This window comes from Pan troglodytes, chromosome 6 (assembly GCF_028858775.2).
Source record: "Pan troglodytes isolate AG18354 chromosome 6, NHGRI_mPanTro3-v2.0_pri, whole genome shotgun sequence".
Taxonomy (NCBI): Eukaryota; Metazoa; Chordata; class Mammalia; order Primates; family Hominidae; genus Pan; species Pan troglodytes.
In genome coordinates this window covers 143,306,036-143,322,834 of record NC_072404.2, presented here as the reverse complement: position 1 = coordinate 143,322,834, position 16,799 = coordinate 143,306,036, and the positions used below count along the sequence as shown (strand labels likewise).

Genomic DNA, 16,799 nt, shown 5'->3' with positions numbered 1-16,799 from the left:
ACCAGCACTTGGCTGACAGTTTCCACTAACAGTGTGCTTAGTAATCAGAGGGCTGCCTTACTTGTTTTCAAATTAAAGGCATTGTTCCAGGCACAAAAGAAGAATCAGTTAGAGGAGCACAGGCCTAAGAAACAGAAGTAATAACGTTTCTTTCCGTGTTTAATCACATGAAACATTTTAAATGCAAAATATGTGGCTGGTGTTCCAATTCTAATGGAAATAAGTTCCTCCCAGGTAAAAAGATAAGTTGCCCTGAATGGAGCAATACTGTAGAGAAAAGTCATTTAACAGTAGGAAAAAAAATTAGCAAATGCTACATAACTGACATTAAGTCTCATTTTCAATCAGTCTTAGCTATAATAAGAGGGGATTTAACAGGGAACTCTGGGACTCTGCCAACCTCAGCCATGGGTTGGTTTGCTCTAATCACCCAGTCCTCTGAGTGGTAGCTCTGGGGACAGAAGCCTACGCCTCACTAGGTACGATCACTGGTATAACAATGAAGGACCACAGAATAAAAGCTGACTGGTGAATTACTTGGTCTGTACACTGTTGGATAAGGCCTTCTTGTGTACTGCCAGCCTGCAGACATCAGCAGGTAAGAGTTCTGAGCTTAGAGATAGAGAACTAGAGATTAGGGGAAGTTCCCACAAATCTTGTCTATGGAGACTCAACTTTTTAGGGTTTTTGAATTCCAGAGGAAGTGCTGAGAAAGCTGCCCAGCCCAGGGCCAAATGTCAGGGACCCTCACACTGTCAGCCACATTTCCACCTCTTCCCTTTCAGGAACTCACTCAAGGAGCAGGGGTAGAGGACACACTTCTGCAGGGGTTACTTTCAGGGTCATCACTTTCTAAAGTAAACCCTCATAAGCCAAATTGGGTGGGTTTTGCTCAGTGCTAGGTAGAATAGTCTTATTTCTTTCACACTTGGGCTTTTATCATCCACCTGCGCCCCCTTGCTTCATCCCAGGGGATGTGTCCCTCACTCAACTCATCTGAAATGCTTCTGGTTCAGAAACAACAAAAGTTTTCCTACTATCTAGTTTCTACTCCTTGATGAGGGCAAGTACTGAATTAACAAGAAAATAAAAATCATACCCTCTCTCTCACTCTTATCTAAAATGCTAACTGAAAGACAGCACTTCCAAGCTCCTTGAATCCCGTGGCTTCTTCTGAATTTGAATCAAGGGCTTCAGCTTTAGAAACGGCAAATGGGGCCGGGTGCAGTGGTTCACACCTGTAATCCCAGTACTTTGGGAAGCCAAGGCGGGCAGATCACTTGAGGTCAGGAGTTCGAGACCAGTCTGGCCAACATGCGAAACCCTGTCCCTACAAAAAAAAAAAAAAAAAAAAAAAAAAATCGGGCTGGGTGCGGGGGCTCAAGCCTGTAATCTCAGCACTTTGGGAGGCCGAGGCAGGCAGATCACAAGGTCAGGAGTTTGAGACCAGCCTGGCCAATATGGTGAAACCCTGTCTCTACTAAAAATACAAAAAAATTAGCTGGGTGTGGTGGCAGGTACCTGGAATCCCAGCTACTCGGGAGGCTGAGGCAGGAGAATTCCTTGAACCTGGGAGGTGGAGGTTGCAGTGAGCCAAGATTGCGCAACTGCACTCCAGCCTGGGCGAGAGAGACTCCATCTCAAAATAAAAATAAAAATAAAAAAAATCAGCCAGGTGTGGTGGCACACACCTGTAATCCTAGCTACTTGGGAGGCTGAGGCAGAACTGCTTGAACTCAGGAGGTGGAGGTTGCAGTGAGCCAAGATCACTCCACTGCACTCTAACCTGGGCGAAAGAGCAAGACTTTGTCTCAAAAAAAAAAAGTAAAAGAAATTGTAAACGGGTAAAAATATTTCCCTTTACAATTTCCTCTAGTGATTTATCATTCAGGGATCCTGGTAGTGGTCAGCAACCAAGGCGATTCTCAAGCTTTGCCCCTCACCCTTTGGGATTTGCAAGCTACCAGTAAAAGACTAGAGGTTGGTGGCTAGAAGCCAACTAACAATCCAACTCTTCCACCTCCCCAAAGCCCTGCTTACATCTTGCGTGTCCTATTTCTATAACCTCCTCTGCCACCAACAGGCTCTCCTTATTTTGCTACTGCAAATTGGAAGGAGCAGCCGTAAGACTGAAGCTTCTGTGATGCAAGACAAGCTCCTTCCCACCCTGACCGTACCTCACCTCCTTCAAGGCAAGGCCTGCAAAGCATTCTGCAGGTCCTATGGGGCACTAAATGCCTACAGCCTTATCTTTTAACAACAAGGACAACCAAAATAAATAGATCTGTTCTGTAAACAGACAGGTTCAAGTTAGAGCACTGCTGAAATTGTGGCCTTTCCTGGGGCTGGAGAACATCTCATGTACTATGAGAAAAAAAGAACAGGGCCTGAGCAGTAAGTTAGAAAGCAAAGATCCTCGAGGCAAAAGCAGTGAGGTGGGAAACTATAATTCTGCTTTCTTTCTGTGACCACAAAGTAGCTCTGTGCTATAAGCAGAAATCTAGGACTTAACCGAAACTAAATACGCTACCAAAGAGGAAAAAACTAACATCAGAAACTGGAAGACGTGGATAATAGTATACATATGACATTTAAAACAATAACAGCAAAATGATTCTTTAAAATTGTCTTAGTATTAATATTATTCATGCTCTACCCTGCTTCTAAAAAGCATATTATTGGATACTTATTTGTGTTCTGGCATAAATTTTGGGAAAACGTTCAAAGACAATTTTTTCACACTTAAAATATTACTGTTAAACTCTTATCAATTTCTGGCACATTCAAGAGGCAGCAAGAAAGGAGCACTGTACCAGCATATATAAACTGAGAAGTAGCCCTTATTTTGTTAATTCTTCATGAAAGAGAAGCAAAATTCAAAGTTAACAATAGGTAGTTAACCACTAAATTCAAATATGCCCACCCAGGAAGCACTCTAGCCTCTTAGTAGCACACTAGACCCAGGCTGCAAAGTGGGAGGGATCTGTGAGAAAAGAGCAGAATAACCTGCGGCAGCACAGGTCTCCTTTCCCTGTGCAGAGGCTTCTTCACTTCTGGTTCCCACACTGCTGCAGGAACGATGCTGAGTGAGCCATTTCCAGAAAACCTCCCTCTGCTTGTCACAAGTCTGATGCCACAGCAAGAGATTCTCCACGAAAGAGTATCTGGGGGAAGTAGGAATTCAGGAATGAATCTCACAGAGGAGAGGAGCAAATGCTAAGAGGGGAGGCCTGCCACCACTATCTGCAAAGGGAGAGTACCATCTTTATTCCAGGCTATGAGGATACATGACATGGAGACCCAGGCTCTGCTGAAAACAAGGTGTACTGCCTTGCTACCACTTCTCAGTGGGGTTCTCCTCTGCATCTCACATAACCCAGTTTCTCTGGGATAGATTTGTGGAGCTCTGTCTTTGAGACGTGGGAAGGTAGGCAGACCGCAGGCTGGCTTCCACCGTATCTGCTCCACAGAGCAAACACTAATTCCTGCTCCCCATACTGCCTTTCCCTGTTGGCCTCAGCCACAAGTCTGCATCCCTTTTCATTAGGCAAGGAATGAAACTCCTGACTTCTAAACTTCTCCTGCTGTGTCTGCTTAACAGCCGCTTCCTCACAAAGGCAGGCTAGTGTGCAGGCCAGCCAGGAGAAAGGAAGCAGTGGGGCAGAACATAGCCTACTCCTCTCAGCAGCTTTCTTCTCCAAGATGCAGCAGTACAAAGACAGCAAACACTACCAGTGTCAATAACTGACAAACATCATCACCAGTCAGGGAAAGAAAGTATATATCCACACACATGCCAAGGAGTGGCAGGGCAACAGAAAGATGAAAACACAGCTTTCTAGGTTGTTTCTAGGAGCCACAGGGCTGTATGGTACTACAGTGTGGGAAGATGAACTCTACTCAGACCACTGGAAAACTCTGCTTTCTTTAAACAGCAAAGCTCGAAACTCTCATATATTAGCTGCTGCTTTTCCTCTAGAAGAAAAAAACCTACAACTTTGCAAAGGCAGACAACATTTTTGCAGGGAGATCATCTCCATGGCCTCAGCACAAGATTAGAATCTGCACACATTTCATGCCAAGGAAGAGTCTGCTCTTAGGTTTGCAGTCCCTAGTTCATCCAGAAAATCTCAAGACCAATGCTCTCCAAGCTGGATGTCTGAGCACCGCAGTCACAGTCCCTCCCGTGCCAACAAACAGGCCTCCATCTTACTGCCAATTCAACGACGGTAGATTGTTATTCTGAACAAATATTTTTGTGAGCTTACAAAGAAATTCAAAGGATTTATGGCTAGATCCAACCTTATCACAATCATAAAATAGTTATCACATCAGGAATTCTTAACCTGGGGACATAGTGCACGTCAGCTCAGATGCTAGAAATATCTCTGATCCACCCTAAAGTATCTGTGAATTTTCTGAGGGAGCAGGAGCTTTCAACAGAGTTTTACAAAAAGAACTACTTTCATACATGAAAGAGATCTAAAGAAAATAAAATGACAGAAAGCAGAAATGGCATGCAATAGGTGGCAGGGAGATGACGGGGCAAGGAGGCTACAGAGCTGAGAGAGATTAGGACCCCTGAACACGTCTCCTCATCTGTAACTTCCTTTTAACAATGCTTTCCTGGTAAGCAGCCTCCATGATGTCTCTTCACTCTGCTTTTGCTTTACCCCAACATCCAACATTCTTCTTTCATAATTGTGCTCACTTGGCCCTTTTGGAACCCTCTTGGTCTAGGCCCTCACCAATTTATTTCAAGATAACATCAGGGATATCCTTAACTAAATTCATGCAATCCCTTTTGAAGCTACACACACTTTGACTGAATATTGCACACCACTCCCACATCACTTCTCAATAAAAATCGACGTCATCATTTTCCTCCCCTACTTATACTCCAAACAAAGACAACCAACCAGCTTGTGAAATCAAGTGGAAATTCTCAGACTTGGCTTTCATGGGTCTCGACCATGTGGCCCCAGTTTACATATCCACATGATTTCCACATTACTCCTAATCCAATTAGGCCCATTTTCTTCATGCCCCCTACATGCCAGTAATTAATTATGTGTGTCCCCTGGGCTTTTGCTTTCCCCTTGATTCCACTTGTTGTTCTAGGTCAACACTAAAATGAAAAGAGTATCACCTATCTGTAGCCACAACCTCACTACAATCGTAAAATAGTTGGGAGAACAGAAATTTTTAACCTGGGGTCCTAGGTGAACTCCTTTGAAATGGTAGTATAATGTGTGTGTGTGTGTGTTGTGTGCAGGTATCACTCAGTTCAGCATGTAATTATAAACTGCAACATATGACTTTCAAATTGTTTCATGTGTTAATCTTTATTTCTGTATCTAGACTACAGGTCCCTTGAGGGTTAGTATTCTGCCCTTAATCTTTATTATAGTATTTAACAGACAGCTATCTTTCCATAATTATAAATTCAGGGCCATCTAGTTCAATTAAAGTGTGCCAAGTAAAGCTGAACAAATGCTTGGTAACTGACTGATTAATGCGGAACAGTGAAAATATTTCAAATTGGAGACAGTGACAATGCCAAAGTGACTGTAGGGCAAAAAAATGAGGTTTGTTGGCTTTCCCAGATACACAGTTTCATGATCTATGCTCCAGGGCAGAAGCAGCTAAAGACTGGCCTCTGAGCAGAAACAGAAGCAGAGGAGCATCCAGAACAAAAGCATCACATCCCACATCAAGTCTCCTGGAACTACAAGAGATGGGCAAGAATCTAAGTGGCAGTGAGTGGGAGCAAAGCTTGACCACTGTAAACAATAAAACAGAACCAAGTAGCAGGATTGTAAGGAACACCTATTAAATAATCAAGGAAAAATGACTCAGTAGGAAGAAAAATTAATTCCAACAGAAAAGGTTGAAAAGCAGAACAAAGAGTAAAAAACTTGGTAAACTTCCGAAGCACTTCTCATTGTGTTTCAGGTCACATTGAGGAATACGGTTTTTCAGCATGAACCAAATACAGACATCAGTGCAACATGGTAGCAATAAACAATTCCTTCGGCCTTTCTCCTGGTTACTTGGCAGCTGGAGGAAGCGACAGGGTGGCACCACTCAGAAAATAAGATACAGAGCAGGAGCAGGTGCAGAATGGTAGGTGGGGGCACTAAGATTATGCAGCTGAATTTTCAATGTAATTGAGAATTACCGGTGAGAAAGACAGAAAAGATTGAGAGTGCATAGACTGGAAATGAGGAAATTGAGTCCTACGGTCAAGGGGAGGTGGGTGGACTAATGAGTCAGTAGGTATTATGAGGCAGTGAAGCAAATAACAAAGAACTCTAGGTCATCATCTCGTCTAAAGCTAATATAAGGAAGGAATGAAGATACATGCTATTGTGCTGGGTATGACAATGGATCTACAGTGGCAGGTAAGGGGGAGGAAAGGGATTATGAACTCCAAGGCAGAGAACAACCAACTCAGTGCTAGAGATGAGGGGAACACAGTTGCAAACTCTACTATCCCAGATTAGGATCAAAGGATTATTAGAGCTGGGTAGTAGTGGTTATGAGCAGTCTAAAGTCTTCTTGAGAGGATAGGGCCTCAGGAAGGTAAATTACTCAAAACTGCCTCAATGACACTGATTTTATAGTTTTTGCTGTTCTGATTACAAAGTTCATCAGAAAAAAATTTCAGGAAACAATGACTCATAATCCTATTTCAAGAAAAAAAACACCGTTTAAGTACCACTTTTAATAGGTGCACAGGAAATCCATCATATATGGATGTATGGTTCAAAATTTTAATCAATCCCCTGTTGCTAGATATTTATGTGAATAGTTCTACTACTATAGATAATGCCATGAGGAATAACTTCTAAGCACCTTGCCAATTACTTCCTTAGGATAAGGAACTGCTGTCATAAGGCAAGAAATTGGCATTTGCTTTCCATCTCCCTTTACCAAGGCAAACCAAACAGAACATGCCTTCTCTTGTGGACTCTATTGGTGGATAACCCATCAATCTGGGTGCTCCTTTCCCTATGAATCCCAACTACCCACATATATTCCCCATTTTTGTAACTATATTTGTAATTATTTACTTGTTCACTGAAATCACCACTAGATCCTGTGTTTTTGTTTTTACCCCCAAAATACCTGATAAAATACTTGTTACATATCACAAACACATCAGTTACAGAAAACTTTAATGTGTCTTTTGACTGAGTGAAAAGCAACAATTCTGTGACAATGTTCAGTTTGGAAAATGGTTTTCCAATGTGAGCTACATTTATTCTGATTTACTGGAAAAAATTCATTGCCATACCCCAGAGATTTGGCTCTCTGACCTTGATGCAAAAGCAAGAGCAATGGGAAGTAATTCTTCTCAACTTCTGGGCCCAAAGTTGGAGGGTGCTGGCGGGAGGCAGAGTCAGAAGCAGCTCAGGATAAAACAGAAATGCACAAGGAAGTTTACAAGAAATTTAGATGTAAAGAATCCTGCAAATGAAAGAAAGCTATGAAGCGGATTTCCCGTTCACAATCAGCTACAAAATTCTGTGCATTGATGTATCAGTGATTAATTATTTGAACTATAGTCCTCCTGAGAGACTTCTAAGGATTAGAGCAGAAGCATGATAGGGATATGCCTAATAGAGACTCAGCTCTCCAACCCACTCAGCCACCTGACGCTGCAGATGAGCCAAAGCAAGCAAGCACTGTAACACTCGAGATGATTTCACATTAAATTAGCCAAGAGCTGGTGGAGGCTATTCAGAAGGAATCGAATTAAGGAGCCATGAAGTCAGAGTCTGAGGAAGGGGGAAAGAGACAGGAGTCAAGGGGAATAAAGAGCTGGGACATACTATAGAAATCCAAAGCTCATCCATTCCATGCCTTGTTCTCTGTTACTTATAACCACGACTGTAATTCCAATTACAATGAAGATTAAATGATCAATCTTCCATGAAAGGGCATACACTTTGATTTGTTTTACAAAGATCAGGAACTGATTAGGGCAGTGCTTCTCAAATTTTAGTGTGCATCAGAATCACCTAAAGAATGTGTTAGACTGCAGGGGGCAGGGTGCTGAGAATTCACATTTCTAACAAGTTTCCGAGCGATAGTGATGTGCCTGGTCTGAGAGCCACTGGTTTAGGGAAGCAAGTTGTAAGACATTCAAGAAAGTCAAGGGTCAAGTGTTATCACTTTATAGTTACAATTTATTTTGGATTGAAATTATATTCCCAGTACAAGAACCTCCCAACATATCAAATATTTTGGGTTGTGTGAAAGAAGCAAGAGCCTCTTAGCCAAGAGGAGAGTGAGACGGAAGAAAACAGACAAGTGGCTCTGGACAGATAAGTGGTCATAGCTGAACCTATTTTGGCGGATGGGGGTGGGGGAAGACACATTGATGGCTAATTCATGTAGTAAGTTTAGCCTAGAACAATGTCCTCTCTGAAGGAATACAACCAGTGTAGACTAATGATTACAGAACAGAGCCAAGGAGGACTGCTTTCCAGCAGTTAATCATCCACCCATGATCTGCAGGACTACCCACGGCTTGCTAGTCAAGACAGGAGATAAAGCTAAAGGGCGTCAGCTATACCCCAGCCCCTCATGAATCATAAAGAAAAGTCTCACAGCATGAGTTACGTCAGAAGGAACTAGGGGTGGGAGGGAAGAGAAGGATGGGATGGAGGGAGTGAACAGATCCTCTTAATATCCTGAAGGAGAAAACTATTTGGAAATGGAGACATCATACAGCTCTCCAGAAGTGGCCATTTGTGCTGCCTTAAATGCAGATTGATTACTGCTATTTGGATGTTGAGTGCATCATCTTTTCTGAAGAAAGGGAAAAGCTAAATTTCCCCACGTTCAGCTGCATCGTCAAATCACTTCCCAACACCAGCTCTTTTAATGCATTTTCCTGTTATCACATCCACTTGCAAAAACTTATCTTCCCTACTCCCCAACAGCGAAACCCTCCACAGATACATAATGACACGTGCTGAATCCAGTTAGCAACCTCATGATCGTGACACTTAACTGCAACCCCAAAATGTAGGGTGGGGTGTGCATTTCCAAAGTTAAAAAAGAACGGAGCCATTAGGACATTTAAGAGAAAGGCCAGTCTCCTCCTCTGTGCTGGCTTTCAACCTGTACTGGCATGATGTAATGCAGAGGGTGAAGAGGGCAGTCGTAAGGCACCGAACTACCGCTTCCTATGATGCTTGAGCTAAAAATCCAACAATACCCTGGTGTTACAGGAATCTACCATTAAACTTCAAGTAAGAGCTCTGTTTTTCACCATATTCAACAGGTTCTACTTTTATTCAAAAAGAATTTTCACTTGTTGAGGTCATTAGATTGAAAGTGAGAAATCATGGTTTATTTAAAAGCCATACCATTAAACTGTTGAGAAGATAAGAACAGAGGCTGGACAGAGAAGATGAATTTCAGGAATATACTCTCACAGGACAATTTAATAGAAATGAGAGATGGCATAAAAAAGATGTAAGGCAAGCAGTGTCAAAAATAAAGAGGGAGGAAAGAGGGAGGGCTAAGAAAACAGGTAAGAAAAGAGAAGAAATAGGAAAAACAGCAATATCCAGCAGTACTAATAAAATTATTTAATGCCTGTCCCTCTGAGATTGCATGCTTTGTAAAGGGTTGAGTCTATTATCTTTTTTGTTCACCACTATTATCGCCCATGCCTGGAAGCCAGGATACACTCAAAAGAAAAAAAAAAAAAAAGGAATAAAGAGAAGAAATGAATGCAAAGCCATCACATGCAACACAGACCAGCCTTGACCACTGTTTCTGACAGAGGAAAGATATGCTTTCTTGGAGAACTGATTAACTCATTTAATCTACACTCTGTGATAGGATATATCAGTTTTAAAGTTTCAAAACACATAAATTCAATGCCAATTGTCTAAACAGACTGGTATAGAAATGAAATTTTCTTATCAAAACATTTAACAAATCACAATAGTGTCAAACCAATATACTCCTCTTCCATTTCAGAGTCCTAAAATTCTATCTTTTAACTTAGCAACAGAAAATACTGGCAAGTAACTCTTCACATTCCATTCATAACCAGTATGTGAATGCTAGTAAAACTGAAGACACAGATATGAAGGACCAGTCAACAGTTTCTTTCTTCTTTTTTTTTTTTTAAGGCACACATCACTTTTTCCATTTATTGAAATTTTATGGAAACACTTCCCTATAAATCAGAAAAAAGGGAGAGCTCCTCTAGCTAAGTCCAGGGTGGAAGACCAAGAGCATTTCCTTCCCAGTGGAAGCTCTTCATTCAATGGAATTGCAAAATATATTTACAAGTCACTGCTACAAACATATGGAACTTAGAAAGCCCACTGTGGCTCCCATTAACTGCGTTACCAAGAGAGATATGCAATTAATACTGAATCCCTCTTAATAATAGCCAGGGATATTGGTTTAAGAAAGAAAGAGTTATTGATATGTTTATAGCTTTTTGACTAAAGTCTGTGACAGAAATGCCAGTGCAGATTTCCTACAGGTTCAAACACAGAAGCCTACAATATGAGGGCACTGCCAATCTCACTAAAAAAAGCAAGAGACTGGTGCTTATGGGGTTTGGAGTTTGGAGATTGGAGATGTAGAAAACAGCAAGGCTGGAGTGCTAGTTTTTTGTTTTTTAGAAAGAGGGTTTGCTGAATCAGAAAAATGAGTCCTTCAGGGGACCAGGAAGAGAAGTAGCCAAGGCGACGCTGAGATGAGGGCAGGTTCACACTTGCCTCTCAAAGATGGATGACACCACCATGGTTTTCTAAATCTGCAGTGTGCCAGGCAAGAAATAGAATACACATGAAAAGATAAGAGAGAGCCTGCCCTTTTCTCTTCTCCTGAGATAACCCTAACTTCATTATGTATGACCAGAATGAATCTAAATTCATTTAAATCTGCTCAGACACTAGGTTGTTCAATACAATTGCTTTCCTACAGTCAGGCTGGAGCATCAATTTCTTTTCTGAATATATACATCCGATCTTGAAATTGCAAATCTTAGAATTAAAAGATACCTTAAAGGAATAAAGCCCCAACTTCTGAACTAACATAACTTCTGTGTTTTCCTGCAAAGAGCCAGATTCTAACAATTTCTAGGAATTCTTAAAATAAAGCTACTGGTAGCATCAGAAGATGTACATAGATGATATCCCCCATGTATAAAGAAAACATAGCACACAACCACGTTTTGATCGGACTCTAAACATTACCAACTTGTATTCAGTGTCCATAACATGCTCAACAAAAGCTCCACTTGGAAGACATCTAGCATGATGATGAAATTCACATTCTGGCCTCTCCAAAATCAAAACTTGGATGTGTTACACCAAATACATAAAATAGAGCATATGAAAGATTTTTATGACACTTCAGAAAGTAAAAAGGGTCCCGGTAATGACTCACTATCTTGGAAATACCGCAGAAGGATATACGGAATATTCCCTGAAGAAGTTAAAAGCTCTGCCTAAAGTTTGGAAGGCTCGTCAAGACTAGGCATATGTAGCAGGCCAGCTAACTGAGAAACACTAAAACAAAAAGAGGAACTGGAAATGCTGGAAAGTCAATATGGGAATCAAACAGGAACATGCAGAACAGAAATAATGTTTCACACTCCCTAAGAAGTCCATATGATGCTTCTAAAAAGGGAGACCAAGTTCAGGAGTGTCACAGAGAACTGTGGGTCAGCTGCACCTAAATTCGGGGTGGGGAGCGGGGGACAAAAAACAGAGGCTACACATACTGGAACTCTCAGAACTGTGGGACAACATCAAGGGCTTTTCAACGAAGTCTATGAGATAAACAAGGCCTGAGAGTATATGAGAAAATGCCAAAACCTTATCTTGCTAGGACATAAGGTAATGAGGCAGGGGTCAGCTGATGATAGACAACAGAGCTGGAAAGGAAGGCCAGAAGGCCGAAAGGCCGCCTTTTGGGAATGTGAGGTTTATTTACCCTTTAAACAAAAAAAGATGTGACTTCCTCTAGATGGGCCATGTATTTAAGACATTATGAGGGTTTCCCAGAAGCAGAGAGGCACCTGAGTAAAGGAGTGCTGAAGGGTCAGCGAACTGAACAGAGCTGCTGATGTGGTAGAGTTTGTTTCTATGCAGGCAGGTGGATATGCTTGAAAGCAACAGGCAAACTGCAAATTGGTATTCTTCTTCCCCCTCTGTCTCATCTAGTCTCCCAATGAGTGCCTACCGCATCACTCCCTGAGCGCCCATGAAATGATATGAGAAAGGTTGGCAGATCATATCCCTTTGCAGAGGAAGTAGGGGCTGCAGAGCCCTGAGAAAGCTCATCAACTTCTAGGCAGGCAGCTGTGCTGACCTAAGTCAGACAAGTTTAATGGGCTGCCCTTTCCCCAAAGCTTACAATGTTTCTCTGAAAGTACTAATGGCCAAGCAGTGCACTGGAAAGCAAAGTCAACAGAAGAGCACTCTGCACCACTGCCGATATCACCAGCAATAACCAGGGTCAAAGAAGTCTGTTGGAATCAATACCCTGGTAGGGAGGAACAGAGCAGAATGATGCCTTGCCACCTGACCTGTCTATTATTTACCTAAAGAGTGTCAGAACGAATGACTGATATGAATGTGGCAGATGTTATGAATTTGGCTTTTGCCAAAGCATTAAGTACAGTACCTTAAGAAATTTTGCTTGGGAAATTAATTCAAACTGGCTTGGTTCAGTACACAATCGCTGAAGATTAAAAAGTGGCTGAAGAATGATAAACAAAAGACAGTTAAGTGACAGTTCAAGCAGTGAGAGACTTGGGGTCAACACCAAAGCCATTCTTGTTTAGGGGTTTTATTCAGGGCCCAGAAAAGGAGTAAACAACTCACTAATGAGATCTGCAGAGGACACGAAGCTGGGAGGTAGAGAAAATGCATTGACAGGTGCATAAAATCACAAAGCAGAGTTCACCTAGAAAACATACAGCTAATCTATCTAGGAAAAAACAACCCTAAACTCAGATAATATTCAATACCTGGCCAGATAAGGGGCAGAAGCAGCAGTGAAAGAGCTCTGACATGCTGTAACGTGAGAGAGGTGAGAAGAATGCTAAGGGAACATGGGGAATGTGTCATAGGAGAACGAGGTGCTTCAAACTAAAGGCAAACTCAAATAAGCCAGTGTCAGGACGTAGGTGGTCTTGAAAAGTGGTCAACTTTACCATTTTCAAGAAAGGGAGGCTGCAGTGAGTCATGATTGTGCCACTGCATTCCCGCCTGGACACAGAGCAAAGCCCTGTCTCAAAACAACCACAGCCACCAAAACAAAACACCAAACCATGAGGATGGGGATTCTGCACTGAAAATCTTTTTTAATAGCTACAAAACCACCATTCCTATCTAGCAAGCATTCTGATCTTTCTTGAATCTGACTTCACTTTCCTGGGGGTTAGCATCGAGAAGATGGCACCAGGCTTAGAGTCCTGGGGCTCACTGACAAGACTGCTCCAAATAAAAATTCACTCACAGTTCATGCTGAGTATTTCTCCCCATTCTTTATGGGGCCTGTATTTCCTTATGGCAATGCCTCATGGGCATAGGGAGGTGGTTAATTCTCTCCGTTTACTCAACCTGCAACAGTGCAATGACCCTGAAGCCAATTTTCTCACCATCAGTCTGAAAGCAATGGCTCAACACAATTATCTCTAGGCAGCTCACTGCCTTAGCAAGCAAGCATCTTGTTACATTACTTCTGCACAAAATAAGCACTAGACTAAAAAGGCTGTTTTCATTTTAAAACCTAAAACTTAAAAAATTTCACTATCTATGAATACTCATTAAGTATTATAGCACAACATGGCTATTTCTAACAGCATAATAAGAGAGCTTATTCTGGCCTCACTTTCCAGAGCAGCCCTGCAAATTATTTCCATGCTTACCTGCCTGTCATAATTAACATATTCACTGGTGGCAGTGTGAAGCCTGCGTGGAAAATATAACTATACATTCCACTGTATTGCTGAGGGCTCCTGCTACTCTGGAAATGCATAACCTGTTCTTCAAGTTACCATCAGATTGGGCTGAATATGCCCAGCATGGACCCACCCCCCAAATCCCATGGATAGTTTAGTAATTGTTCCATTTCCTACTGGAGCTGGATGATCAAACAGTACCAAGACTAATAATCCAATTAAAATAATAGGCAAAATATTTGAATAGACATTTCTCAAAAGAAGACATAAAAAGGGCAAATGGGCATGTGAAAAGGTGCTCAACATCACTGATCATCAGAGAAATGCATATCAAAACTACAATGAGGTATCATCTCACCCCAGTTAAAATGGCTTATATCCAAAAGACAGGCAATAAATTCTGGCGAGGATGTGAAGGAAAGGGAGCCCTCGTACACTGCTGGTGGGAATATAAATTAGTACAACCACTACGGGGAAAAGTTTGGAGGATCTTCAAGAAACTAAAAATAGAGCTACCATATGATCCAGCAATCACACTGCTGGGTATATACCGCCTAAAAAAGGGAAATTAGTATATCGAAGAGATATCTGTACTCCCATGTTTGCTACAGCCCCGTTCACAACAGCCAAAACTTGGAAGTAACCTAAGTGTCCATCAACAGATGAACGGATAAAGAAACTGTGGTACTTATACACAATGGAGTACTATTCAGCCATTAAAAAAGAATGAGATCCTGTCATTTGCAACAACATGGATGGAACTGGAGGTCATAATGCCAAGTGAAATAAGCCAGGCACAGAGAGAAAAAACACTGCATGTTCTGACTTATATGTGGGATCTAAAAATCAAAACAATTGAACTCATGGAAACACAGAGTAGAGAGGTTACCAAAGGCTGGGAGGGGTAGTGAGAAGGTGGAGGAGAGGTAGGGATGGATAATGGGTACAAAAAAAAAAAAATAGCTTGAAAGAATCAATAAGACCTAGTATTTGATTGCACAGCAGGGTCACTATAGTCAATAATAATTTACTTGTACATTTCAAAATAACTAAAAGAGTGTAACTGGATTGTTTGTAACATGAAGGATAAATACTTGAGAGGACAGATACCCCATTTTACATAATGTGATTATTACGCATTGCATGCCTGTATCAAAACATCTTATGTAACCCATAAATACATACATCTGTTATATACTCACAAAAAGTAAAATTAAAAAAATTAAAAAAACAAAACAAAACAGAACCAAGATCATGAGAAATCATGATCACATTTCTCATCATGAGTTCTTTGGGACTGTCTTGCTTACTGATAATATAGGTAGGGAGAGAAGAAAGTAAGGAGGTTTATGAGAAAACACCAATCACGAACTACATATTTTAAATGACCATTAATGAGCCTTAAACAACCAAAGATGTGAGTATTTTCACTGGATTCTTTGTACTTAAGAATGAGGTCCTCAACAGGGTCTATTGGGAAAAGCCCACAAGAAAGAATCCAAAAGCCACAGCAGCCTGACAGACTGATTTCTCGGCTGACATTCTGTGTGACATTCTACAGATGCTCTATCCATCAGGATGTGACACAGTGTTAGAGGTAAATGTCACATATCAGGGCAATGTTATGGGCCAAAGAGCAAGAGAAGTGATCTCAATGACAAAATCTGAAGCCGAGATTAGATAACATGTGCCCAGAATCATTCCTCCTCTAACTATAGAAAATAACCTGACAATTACCAAACTCCTAGAACTAAATGGGTCCTAGAGGCTATGGAAAAACTGCTGAGTGAGGCAGGCCTCTGAAATCATGTTTAAACAATGGATATATTTTGGTTGAGTCCAAGCAGTCTGCTGAGCTATCCAAGTCAGTTCAGCAATAAGTAGTTCAGTTCTTGCTCTGTTTCCCAGGAAGTCTGGGAATCACTCAACTACCACACTACCCAGTGACAAAAGACTCCCTGAGTAAGAGCCTTGAGGGATGACAATGGCCAGAAATACTGCTGAGCAGCATGCATGTCCTTGGGGCAACCAGCCACAGGGATGAAGGACAAAAGTAAAATGTCGCAGGGCTTCTCAAATGGTCTCCTGCCAGCTGTCAGAAGTGTTTGAAACTAAAACTCATTTCCTAATAAATGTTTTCTTTCCTTTGTACATGACAAAAGGTCTAGAGGTGGTAAATGGGAGGGGCTAGGAGTAGAGGCCTTTGGAGGTAAGAAACAGAGGCAAATATACTACAGACATAAGCACGGCTTCACAGTTAGTCCCGGAATGATGATAAACATATCTCCTACAGAGCACTCATTCATGCTTTCTTTTATACAGCTACAAAGGGAGATCATATCTAATATACACCTATTTTACATATTTTTTAAAATGGAAGACCAAGTGCACTTAAACAAAATTAGACAGCAAGTTCAAAGTGTGTCCTTCTTTTCATGGGGAAAATCTGGAATAATAATACATGCTTTCTCAGCATATTATTTTCCAACACATTCTGCTCAGGTATAGGCACAAAACTGGGAAAGAAAAAAGTGAGGGTGTGGGTCCCCATGTGTTTAGTAATGTTTGGTCTTACCTGGCCTCTGCAGCAAGCAGTTCATCGTAGTGTGATGATCTCTGGTCATCATCCTGCCGGTATCTGATCACTGTGGCTAGACCTTTGCTGACAAGAGCCTCAGCAATGTTTCTGCAACAGAAAAGATAGGTCAGTGAGCACTAGAAGTGCATATGGGGCTCAGTCAACAGAAATAATAACAGTTAGCACCTGGAGGTCTTAACGCATTCTGGCAGAGAGAGAAGCCAAGGTTTCAAGACCTATGAGTTGCTAAGCTAGAAATCCAAA

The 16,799-nt window shown here is 41.5% G+C and overlaps 1 protein-coding gene across 1 annotated transcript in view; it reads right to left on the bottom strand.

The window, feature by feature from the left end:
• The window catches only part of SND1 (staphylococcal nuclease and tudor domain containing 1), a 437,045-nt gene that overhangs the window by 183,982 nt on the left and 236,264 nt on the right, over positions 1-16,799 (bottom strand). The window contains exon 13 of the mRNA XM_527879.8: positions 16,533-16,643. Within this exon, the coding sequence (XP_527879.3) occupies positions 16,533-16,643 (111 nt within the window). The remainder of the gene's footprint in view (positions 1-16,532; positions 16,644-16,799) is intronic.